This window comes from Rhipicephalus microplus, chromosome 6 (assembly GCF_043290135.1).
Source record: "Rhipicephalus microplus isolate Deutch F79 chromosome 6, USDA_Rmic, whole genome shotgun sequence".
Taxonomy (NCBI): Eukaryota; Metazoa; Arthropoda; class Arachnida; order Ixodida; family Ixodidae; genus Rhipicephalus; species Rhipicephalus microplus.
Window position 1 is genome coordinate 186,596,490 of NC_134705.1, and position 12,633 is coordinate 186,609,122.

The window sequence follows — 12,633 nt, forward strand, 5'->3', positions numbered from 1 at the left end:
TGTTCAGCAATGGATAAACATGACCGTCACAGTGTGCAGCAAGTATGTTAATAAGAAACACATCTAAGCCAGTTCATTTTATCAGGTTTTTTAAGATATGTCTGCACTTTGGTGAAAGGAAGGTAGCAGAAGAGGCAATCAATGGCCAAAGCATCTATTTTTTAATTTTACGCTGAAAACGGGCCACTAGAAGCAATGATGCGACTCTCTCATTTTCGAAGTGTACTTTTTCGTATTCCTGCATCAGTCCGTGGCAGCTGTACTGTTTTTAACTCCTTAACGTCAGGCAAACTTGCTTTATAGTTAACTTGCGTTGGTTAAAGCACTACCAATATTTAAGACATAACCAGAAAATCGGTGTGGAGTGTTTCAAGAACCCGATGATCGGCAAGTCGGTGATCCACACTAACTGCGACTCTCTCGTGTTCTTTTCTCTTTACTGCGCTTTTTACAGGGTGTAGTTTTTCGCCAAAAATTATCGAGCCGCTTACTACCACTTGTCAATCTTTCCCAACTAGTCAAGTACTTTCAACATGACAAGACCAACATTTTTGGTATCTAAAAATCATACCAGTCTATCCATCCATCTCAACAAAAACATACTCCTACGGAATTCTTCATTTTCAGAAAGAACAGACATAGAGCAACTTACGAGATAATTTCTTTTCTTTATTTTTTGAAATACGAATGTATGCATTGCCATAAGCTCTCAAAAATATACTTTACTGAAGCAGTTAAGAAAGGAATAGTTTAGAAGTAGAGGAGTGGTCTGGAAAAGAGTGTTCTCAGTTCGAAAAAAAATCTTGCAGGAAAGCAGGATGGCAGATGTTTAGCAAGTCAACTACTTGCCCTGTATTACCAATGCTTTAGCTGGGTGGTTGACCACCAATTGAAATTTTACATTAAGCGTATAGCCTGCATAAAGATATCAAAAATTAGTGCACCATTTGTCCAGAACCATGCCATGGGGTTCTCACATTCTGGACATTTGAACAAAAACAAAAAGGTCCATATAGCGTGCACAGTGTCAGTTTTTTTGATGATGTCATGCTCTAAGCCCCCCCCCCCCCTTCCCCTACTGTTATGGCACGCCGTGCTTTCCCACATGTACTTGATCAGGTGTTCACTTTATGTTGTGCCCAAAGAAATGCTAACTATGGTGTGCTACTGCATGACCAATGCGGCAAATTCAAAAGACGTTGCAGTTGGGTCTTTAGCGCAGTTTTGCAAGTGTTTCTTTTCTGAATACTCTGCCGTGTGACTTGGTGCGTTGCTAAATGAGGCAATGTGGCACAAAACAAGATAACTTTCAAAAAACGAATAGGAAGCAAAGACAGAAAGAGTGGCGTAGGGCAGTCTTTTGTCTTCTTTTTAATTGAAGCCTTCGTAACTCTGAAGATTTCGGTAGCATCCGGGGAAAAAAAAAAGCTGGCATTAGTTAAGTGTACAGTAATGCGGCCTTTGAAGGTACGTCGGTCACACCATGTTCCAATGACTGATGCTCTCCCAACCGTGGGCTTGTCGGCAATCGGCAGTTTCTGACAAGGGAATCTGATCTGTTATCAACATGACTGGTTATGTCATGTTGCCATGTACTATTGTTGCCTGCATATGAATGCATGACCATCGTCATTCCTGAAGCAACTGAGGCATTGCACTGCTAAGTGGGTGAATGAAGGCCCCATTCCCAGCATGTAATAAGGAAACAGCTAAGAGGGGCCACTGCGCAATGCGATAGAAAATGAGGTAAGTACTGCATCACGCACACACACATTAAGCTTCTCCCGTCTCCATTTTCCAGATAGGGCAAGGGCACCTGAATATTTACAACCAAACGTTTATCTTGTGCTGTGCCGCACTACTTTAAATTCCCCTTTCTAAAGCCGCAACTGCAAGACAACAAATAAAATGCGGCCCTACCTTGTTCTCACTGTCCTCCGTGACGCTATAGGTGAGGTCCGTCTCTTCAAAGCCCGTGGCGCTCATACGCTGGTCTGGTCCCGGCCCCGGCGGACCTGACGTGCCCTGAGGCGTGTCGGGCGAGTTGAGGCACGTCTGGATTAAGGCCTTGCCGGCGTCGGACGTGATCATGGGCTGTAGCTTGCGCGTGGCAAACGTGTACACGTGGCCCGTCTCCGACGCAACAAGCAACATCACCTGGGTTCCTGTCAGCGTGGACAGTTCGTACGCCTGAAACACACAGACGGCAGTGGTGGTTCACTACAGAGGCCCTCAAGTACTTCACACGTCAGGGCACCTGTCAGGCGTTCTTTTGTGATAGCAAGGATAGGACTACTGCACAACAATTTTCCTCATCGTTGTACTGCTTTGAACATACAGTTACGTAAAAGGAAAACTGGCGCAACTGATACTGCCACGCGCATATGGAAATGCTAAGTTGGTCGGATTCAGATTGTCATCGTTCATGAAGAGCACGCACACCTCAGAGAGGCATCTGGTTTCAACAGGTTCTTTTCATCAGAACGATTGATTTCGTACTGAAGCAGCATGTCCTAATCTAGTTCTTTTTCAGTATTACACAGAAGAAATTGTTATTCTACGCAGAGAACTTCTGCTTCAAGATGCACTTTTATGAGACTTACAAAGTAGCGAGTGGCCGCTTAACGTTGGATGATGGACGACAAAACCAGCATTTGCTCTGCGACAGCTTGTCGTCGTTTTCTTTTCTTTCGTCGTTCGGTCAAGCCATACAGAGAGTGAACTTCAATTCCAGAATATAATATGGCTGTACGAGATTCGTTTATGAAGGCTCTGTTTTAGAAAACGTGATTTGTCCAGCAATATCCCCCTTTTTAGCCCAAGGCACACTCAACATCAGCCAACACAAGCCTCACAGACTCATATACAGTCATTCCCTTGCCAAGACAGCGTCCCTTAAGAAATTCGCAAAGATGGTGGCACTGGATTTCATTCTAAGTATTATGTGAAAAGCTCCACGGTTCTGAACATATCTGCACATAGACCATTTTCAATGAAAGCTCTAAGGTCACCAACATGCACTTTGTTCTGCTATTCTCAATATGAATATTCCCATGAAGATAGCACTACTGAGGCAACCATGCCAGCCCTTGCACCCCTGTGCAACGATCCAGGAAGAAAGTGTAATGAAAATGTGTATATATACATATTCAAATCTGATGATAGTATATTAAATCTGTAGTTCCAACACAAAAACATAACACAGACCTAAACACGTGGAATAAATCACTTCTAAAAAGTCAATGTGTTGAGACATTTGATGTGTTTTCACAATTTTCATACTTTCCCTGCTAGCCTTATCTTCTGCACTATGTTTATGCTACCACTTAGCTTATAACAGCACACACCAAAACATGGACAATACGTACACACACAGACAATGACACAAGCACTAAACAGGAGTGCATGAGGAAGACATGACAAGTGAAGAATTATAAGGTCATCATCATCAGCCTGACTACGTCCACTGCAGGACAAAGGCCTCTCCCATGTTCCGCCAGTTAACCCGGCCCTGTGCTTGCTGCTGCCAATTTATACCAGCAAACTTATTAATCTCATCTGCCCACCTAACCTTTTGTCTCCCCCTAACCCACTTGCCTTCTCTGGGAATCGAGTTAGTTACCCTTAACGACCAACAGTTATCCTGTCTACGCACTACATGCCCGGCCCATGTCCATTTCTTCTTGATTTCTTCTTGATGAACCGAACAGTCCACCAGTAAGTCAATCTACACTACTAGTACTACTGGTGCTCCCGATTCCACTAACGCTGCCAGACATTATCTCGTAGCTGCCAAACTACTTTTTTTGTGGTTGCCTTGCATGCTGTATCACACTAACATTTCATACTTGCGTATGGCTTAGGACACTACACGAGTGGTCTAACCACAGCGGTGTTATTACTGCCAATACCTTTCTGTTGGTGCAAAATTACTAGTTTTCCTCTTATACATCTTTTTACATATGCCATTATCGTATAAACTGCATAGAGACAACAGATGCAAACACACTCTATTAGTATCATTATTGTTACATCATTGATTGATTGATTTGTAGGGTTTAATGTCTTAAAACCACCATATGATTATAAGAGACGCCGTAGTGGAGGGCTCCGGAAATTTTGACCACCTGGGGTTCTTTAACGTGCACCCAAATCTGAGCACACGGGCCTACAACATTTCCGCCTCCATCGGAAATGCAGCCGCCGCTGTTACATCATTGAATTCAACCAACCACACCATGCCGCTGTAAATACCCCTCATATTTAAACACAGGCATTCAAACAAAGATGGTGAGCAACAGTCAGTTACAGAGAGAGAGGTCTTTGCGTCTAGCACGGTTCATAGACACCCCTGAGTGCCGTTTTTCTATGGGCATCCATCGCTTGTTCTGGCATACTGATTGAAGACAACCGTATTATTGCATACCCTTGCTTGCTCTGTGATCCACATTTTTTTTCTCTCAAGAGGTGTGCACCATTTTTCATTATATCACTTTTTGCACAGCTTATAACTGCTTCGCCAACTCCCCAAGTTTCTGCCCCTAGTGTCAATAACAGCAGAATAGAGAGATCATACACTTTTATTTTAATAATAGCATGTAAACTGCTTGTCATGTGCTCCTCGTGTACTAAGACCCATTTGTAGTCTGCAGATTTCTCTGACGCCAGTCTCATGTAATTGATTTGGCCTTAAACATTATCTTAAGTCCCTCTCTTATGACCATTAGTCAAAAAATTTGTATTCTCTAGCCAGGCTGTTGTCGCAAGCCAACCAAAGTTTATTTATCATCTACACTTAACTGGAACTCTTATTTTATGTGAGTGTGCAGTGGCGATTCAGAACTATGTATCAGTAAATGGACAATCGTTAGTGTTTTTGAAACCATTGACAATATTATTATCGACAGTGGAATCAATAGTGCCATCAGGAGTATTGCTGTAAATAGTAATATCAATAGTGCTGTGAATAACTGTGTTATTATTTAGCGCTAACATTGCAAAGTCGTCTGCGACAGCCTACTATCTATAGTACTCTGTTCGCTTAATTTATGAGCAATCCTTGGTGAAACAGATTATTATCGCAAACAAAATGCCAGAATACGTTCGTAACTAAATTCATATTCTTAATCAACTCTACGCGTTACAATTAAAGACGTAGCTACTGATATTTTTATTTTGAAATCACAAATATACATAAGTTTGAAGCCGCACAGTTCTACCACATGTAATGACTTCCTTTCTGCTCAAGCTGAAAAGTTCAGCTTAATTGTCATGTGTCAGCCAATCATTCTGCTGAAGCAATGCAAGCATGTCAACTTTCCTGCCTTTATGCCTGCTTCTCCTGCTCCACCATAGAGTACCACACACTTGGCGGATCAACTTTACGCTGCAATCAGTTCGTGCAGTTGATTTAAAACTGTCTATAGTACTACGAAACTTACTATGAATAATGCTTTTGATAGTTTCTTCTACCACCAATTGTGACTTAATTATCGATAGTGTGCAGTTCTACACCAAGTTACAAGCCGTCTTGTTTGGCGTCAAAGAACTATGGGTCGCCCAAAGGTTGAAGTGCTTTGTAACTTTTAAAAAGTGTATATCGAATTTGCAGATTGTAGTGCTGGTATTGAAATGACCGTTCATGGCACGCTCACTTTCATCTCAACGCTTATTCTTCATGATATTTAAATAAGCATGTACAGCACCTACAAAAGCACCAGAGAATAAAACCTTCAGGCACCACCCATCAACGAACTGCTGCCAACACATTAAATCCGAACAAGAAAGTACAAAGCAAGGCATCTCTCGAATATAATGATCTGGGAGTGTTTCCTGTCCGTTGCAGACTTCTAGAGGCGCACATCAGTTGCTTTTCGAAACCTCACTCGTTGAATCAGCCACACGAGATTAACCGAAAGTTTGAACGTAGGTCTAGTTGGTGCACCGTACATTATTTGTTTCCTGGAGAGAAAAATTAGAATTATGAAAAAAAAAAAAAGACGGGTGATGGGTTGTGTCCTTCTTTTGTCATGCATATTCTTATCATTGGGAAACGTTGATACGGCTAGTTGAAGGGTTCGATAAATCCGCTTTCTCTTTAACGCTTCATGGCACACGGGGCTACCAGCTAAGCGTCCCGTTTTTAAAGAGGCATAAAGCCAGTCATCACGACCGTCCGTGAGTGGGAGGGGCAGAGCGGCCGCAATTCGCTTTCTCCGCTTGGGCGACGTTCGCATATCTTGCACGGCTGTCACAACAAGCACACTCGAGTGAACCCCGATCGGGATCGAACTTTGTCGACCGCGATTGGTTCGTTTCGGCATCTAACGAGCCAATCACGATCAACAAACTCGATTCCGGCCGAGTGTCAGTACACGGGCACTTTCGATCTCGATTGGGACCAATAAAAGGTCGAACTCCTCGATCCCTTCCTAATCTAAGGGGCAAATGAGCCAATCGAAACTCGGTAGCGATCAATGCTACGTCGCGTGTGATGCCCGTGCTAATTTCGGGTCGGATCCCACTGTGACTGTCGCCGGACACGAAAACCAGCTCCTCGTAGTAGTACGAGTAATTGAAAAGGGGGCCAGTTGGCTACTACTCCGGCACGGCCGACGCTTGGGTGTGGGCAGAGTGTGTGGGCAACAGTCCAGGCCGGCCCTTCTCAATCGAGGATAGCGAGCTGCTCGGGCTCTCATCGGAACAAATTAAAGCTCACGACGACGCGGGTACCGATTTTCTCCACACGTCGTGCCCCTCACCTCCCCACGCTTTTTTTCTAAAGTCATTTGTCACGCGTAATGCCGTGCCAGCCGAAGCGAAATACCGTTCGCTAGCTGTGCTATGCGAAAGTTAAAAAAGAAAAAAAAATACAGGCGGAGGCCCTCGCAACTAGCAAAACGACCCCCCCCCCCCCTTCCCCCAGAACTTTTCTTTCTCCCTACTCGACAAACGACGGGGGAGGATTGCGGAGGAGGAGAGTGGTGATTGCACGTGCGCCGTCAAACCTCGATCGGCCAAATACCGGGCTGCGACCGCAGGCGTAAACACCCGAAATCGACGTCAGGCGTGAGCAATAGCCGGTCTGCACACTAAACTAACGGATCGGCGAGGCGCAAGAGCCCGTACTCGCCGGGAAAACGGGCAGATGGTGTCCCCCGCGGCCGTTTCATCAAAGGGCCGTAGTCACTCACTTTCGGGCAAGCACATCGAAAGCTGCGTTTTTTTTTTTTTTTCAAACCTCTTACCTTCTTCATGATACCCGTCTTCCGCTTGCTGAAAGTCGTGTACCGGCGTAGCTTGTTGTCGATAAATTCCATCTTGATTTTAACACGTCCCTTGGTTTTCTTGCCGTTCGGAGGCGGCACCTTCTTGGGCTGCTGCTGCTGCTGTTGGTGGTGTTGCTGTTGCAAAAGCATGTCGTCCAGCGTCATACCGGCGTCGATGTCAGATTGCTTCTTCTCGGCCGAATTACCGACGATATCGTCCAAAGTCGCGGCCGTGTCGCCTACTAGTTGCGCCTCGAAAGGCGTGTATGCCATCGCTTTGAGTTCCTCATGATGGCTCGATGTCTGCATCATAGCGAGGTGACGAAAACTTACTCGCCGGAAAGGGATCGGAAGTGTTTTTGTCAGTGATCGAGAAACCGTCCACGCTTGTGGTCCATGTCTGCGGACTCGCTAGAGCTCCACACCCGCTGCCGTTACGAAAATCCGGGGCACCCACACCGATCAGGCTTTTTCCACAACACCCTCGGGTCGCGCTTGAACACACGCACACCACCGCAACCACTACTCACAACGACCACGCAAAAGCCGCTCGGTTCCTTCGCACTGACGATGGGGATTCTCAGTTTTTTGTCTTGATGTGGCTTGCCGCAGAGTTGACGCCGCGTGCCGTTACTTAGTCGCGAGATATATTACAGAAAAAATAAATAGGCATCAACTAAGACGGTTAATCCGAGACGACAGGCGCGTCGACATCGGATCGGCACAAGGAAACGACTCTCGGCGCACTTGCGCGCCGTCGAATGGGCGTGGGAGGGGGGGGGGGGCAGGGCGAACCTTGGAACGCACGCAGCTCGCGTATCCCTCCGCGAATAAAAATAGTCCGGCACATGGGACGTATTTGGCGTTCCAGAGCTACACACGAGAAAAGTTCGCGAAAACTGCCGTTCCTGATGGCGCTTATGGTCGAGAACGCCTGCACCTACCCACATTCTGCCGCGATTTGCGGCGGGAAAGGCGTCAATTTACGGCTAGCGGAGGTGCGTCCGTGTAGGAGATCACCTGTCGACGAGGGTTTGCCATAAAAGGGAATGACCGTCGCCATATATGGAACCTCCTGCCAAATATGGAATTGGGACTAAACTTGAAAAAGTCCTGTTGCCCGCTTTTCTCTCCTACATCCTAAGAGCGCACCCGCACGAAGTTTGCGCTTCACCGCGAAGTGGCCGTGGAGAGATTTTGTTGCCGCGCAATATTAAGGCCGAATGGCCTCCATTTTCTGCGACAATTTATCATTTGCCGCTGCAGACAAAAATTGTTATCGTAGCATGTACTGGGAGCGCAATGCACACGTGCGGAGCCTGGTTTTGGCAGTTTTGAATTTTTTTATTTCTTAGTTTCTTTTTTTTTTCATTTTCTCGAATTTTTGTGAGTCTTTTTGTCTGAGTTTATATTTATTTATTTCCTTCTGCCCACTTCTTTCTTTTCCTTCCCATTCTTTTCCATCCCTGTATTTCCTGCTTCCTCTTTCCTCCTATATTTTTCTCTCACTTTCATTCTGTTCCTCTCCTTCGTACACTTTCTGCCATTCACTCTCTTATTTCTCTCTTCATGCATTGGTTAAACTCTCCCCTTCTCACCACCACTTCTCTTTCTCAACCTTTTGCTATAAAATACTCATAATTCATAAACAAATGCTCATAAGAATCATTTCCTCTAGTGCCTAGACTGCTCATTCGGTCCGAAATCCAATGCGAATGCGTTTCGGGAAATCATTTGACTGAAAATATCATTTTCATCAAATGGCATTACTTTCCCAGACTGACAGCAAAGAAATGACATTACAACTGAATGACATTTGCTGTAAATAACATTAGATTTGCCGTGTGATAGGCTGTTGCATGTCACTGCACGTAAAGTTGCACGTGCGACTTGAAGGGTTTCCCTCTATGCATGGCTGGTGCAGAACCATGACTACAGCTGCAGCCACACATAGTCGTACTGTGCACGATTTACATCCCCTTCCCGTAGCTTCAAGCATCGCAGCTATGACGAGTTCAGGCAAATAAGGTGACAGACTAGGTCAACAAAATAACACAGTATTGCTATGTTAGCAAAAATGCATAAATGTTCTTTATGCATTAAAGTGGGAGGGTTTGCTCTTGAAGGAAACAAAAGGGTGAGACTTAAGGGTGTGCAAATATTCGAAAATTTTGAATAACGAATTGAATAGCATTATATTCTAATCGAATAAAACACATTCGAAACATTGAATATTTTTCTATTAGTTTCCAAGTAATCAGCACCGGCAGGAGAACCCAAAGACAGCGAGACTTAAAAAAGTTGAAGGCGACTCTTCTTTTAATCCCTAAAGTGACTTGCACCCAGCACAATTTTTTATTAGAATACTAACACCATGTATTTATTGCTGGATGAACGTGTTTTTTCTGAAAACTCCACCTTTGCTCACTTTTCACTATGCTGAAGCTGTACCGCATTAATCAACTACTGTCTTCATCTTATAATAATTAAAGGTGGGGACTACGACTGCTTGCAGCTTCATGACTAACAACAGAAGCCAATGTTGCGTTTTTAATGCAACAAATGTCAGTGTGTCTTCTACCTACTACTTCCTCAATGTTTCTCTATACAGCTGCAAATCTTGCTTAGCTTATTGCTAGCAGCTTTCTTTAGCCTGTAGAATATGGAAAGACTGTATGAAATAATCACGACTGTATTTTCGTTGCTTTTGGTCTTTGCGATTATGTTTGAATGGAAAGACATTATTAATGGCCCGAGCTCAGGTCTCCCATGTCGGTACGTCAAGGCCTTGCCTCTCCGCCGATTCATGGACCTGCTGGACTGCCCAGAGTTGGTCGGTGAGCTTGGAGCTCTTTGGAGCGGCTTCCCACTTTGACGAAAGAACATCGGGACTCATACATTTTGCTCTAGCCTAGCATTCCCAGAGCATGTGTGTTAGTGTAGCTGTGTGTGTGTCTGGCAAACATTACAGATGCTGGTGCTATAAATCTCAGGCTATGTTCAGTGATATAGCAGTGGATCAGGATAAGTAAACGTTTGCAGCTGTCGCCAGGTAACTGCTTGGACTCTGCATTAATTGCCACGAGGCAGACGATAGCAACGAGCCATGTAGATGTTTGGACTCCAGATGGACGATTTGAATTGTTTAGCAGCAGTGGCTATGACAATGCAAGAAAAACATACTTTTAACCAACACATATGTTATTTTGTATGAGCATAAGACTATTCAAAGGGCATGACATGGCAGTTTTGTTTTAGATGCGAAGCAGCTTAGGGTAAAGCTCAGTCCGGTGTGTGGCGTGACTACCCTTACTGCGCATGCCCGTCCACTCCCCTTCTCTCACCTCGCAAAACCGCAGCAGGCAACGTCTGCTAGCAAGTTTCTTGATTGAAAAAATTGACTTCTCATGCTGCTCTGCTGTTCACTGGCCATCCCGTATACAAAGGCACTGGCTCTCGACGCCCAAGGTAGTGCTGATGGGAGATTTATCCTGCACGTTGTTGAACAATAAACATTCGCCGCTTGCCCATTAACTAAATGTGGACTGCGGGCCTCTGTGTCCAGTCGGAGTTGTCCGTCTCTCATTGCCCATTAGCAGTGATTGCCATGTTCCAGTAGAAAACAACGGTCTATCACTGTGTGCTTTGCACCTCCCCAGGTTTCTACCCTGCCGCGATGAGCGCCAGCACGAATGGTGCCGCCAGAGTAAGCATTAGTGCCCGTTTCTTTGCATCTCATGGTTCCCTTTAGAGGGAGATAGTGTAACTTTTTTAACAACCATAGAATGCTTCAGTGAGAAGTTGGAACGGTTTTGAAGGCCTAGGGGAGTACAGCCAGCACACTTGGTTCTTCTGAAATGTTAAAGTTCCCCCTGCCAAGCAACGCTTGGCATCTGTGTTGTCTTGAACTCTTCTCCTGTGCCCATGTTCGCACACCTCACACACCAGGAAAATAGGATGAATACTTACCAACTATCTAAGCGTTTTGTTTTTCGTAACGATTAACCCTGGGCGACGACAACGTCGAATATGTCGAGACTTGTGGAACTGCAAGTGTTACGACCAATATTTGCTGAACGCAAGTCTTTATAAACAGAACGACACGAATGTTCTTGCATAGCAGAAATATAATGCCAGTAATACTATAGAAAGAAAATGTTGAAGTTTAACTGAGTTTTTAGGTCTGTACCAAAGAGGTAAAACTGAAGAAACACCCAGTATCATTAAAAGGTAACATGAAAATGATATTAACAGCTCTGTATTATTGTAACCAAATGAGGTCCTCTAACCCTCATCTAGTTTCGGTTCGTTCGTTGTTGGTAGGATACTGGGGACATAAACAGTAGAAGTGCAGGTGGTGCTGCGTTAGAGTGCCTCGAGCATGTAGCGGAGGCAAACGAGCCATTCAAGTCATGTCACACGTGAGACATGAGCGCCATCTGGCAGTTTTTTTTAAAAAACAAAGCACGTGGCCCTGAGACGGGCGTGAGCGCCCGTCTCAAAGGTGATAAGGTGTAGAACGCAAGGCGACGGGTAGGTGCCACCACCATGTCGTCTTAGCAAAGCGTTGGAAAGACTCGCTTCTTCATGCAAGCGTTGCATGGTCAGCACAGCGTGATAAACGCTACGGTCCTAAGAATTACTTATGTAATGATGAATGTAGTCTCAGTTCTTTATTATACTTAAGTATGCCTTTTATAGTAGGAGACGCACATGCAGAATACATACGTGTTGTTATGGTACCTCAGATGTGTGCAATGATCGCTTTTTAATTGACAATCACGCATGTATTAACGCTCAATCTTGAGCAACATTGGTGGGCGCTGCGGATGGGGTCGGCTGTTCGGGGTATCGGCTGGTGCTGTTTAGAGTACCGTGTTTGTGTTAAGGGTGGACAAACACACAAATGTACAGACAGACAGACCAATGTTTTTGCGTCGAAGGTCCCCAAGAAAGACTATCCTCTTTAAAACTAAAATGTTTGGGGCTGTGATCTAAGTGTTGCGAGATGCGTATTATCTGGTTCCACAAACCCAGTATTCTATTAACACCTTTCTGTGCACACGATGACAATAACACAAGCTAGAATCTAAGCACGCAAGCATTTATGCATCTCTCCCTCACTCAGTGTGGCCACTGACCAGAAATGAAACCTCAAACACTGTGCTTGGCCAAACGAAGACTCGGTGGGCATGTACAGTACACACGGATTGAAACGCAACATATTAAAAAAAGAACAGTGCTATGAGCGATGTCGCTGCAAGTATGGCTGCTAAAGGTAATGCTGGCTCTGATGTCAATGTTAGAATCGAAATCACACTGATACGACATGAACTGCACACTGTGGAAACGAAACTACGGGCAT

At 44.9% G+C, this 12,633-nt stretch overlaps 1 protein-coding gene across 1 annotated transcript in view; it reads right to left on the reverse strand.

Annotated features, from left to right (window-relative positions):
• bs (serum response factor blistered) overlaps positions 1 to 8,039 on the reverse strand; it is a 41,153-nt gene extending 33,114 nt beyond the window's left edge. Inside the window, exons 1-2 of the mRNA XM_037418410.2 lie at positions 7,248 to 8,039; positions 1,921 to 2,190 (exon numbers count right to left, since the gene is read on the reverse strand). Of these exons, the coding sequence (XP_037274307.2) occupies positions 1,921 to 2,190; positions 7,248 to 7,580 (603 nt within the window). The 5' untranslated portion in view covers positions 7,581 to 8,039. The remainder of the gene's footprint in view (positions 1 to 1,920; positions 2,191 to 7,247) is intronic.
• Positions 8,040 to 12,633: the final 4,594 nt, after the last annotated feature.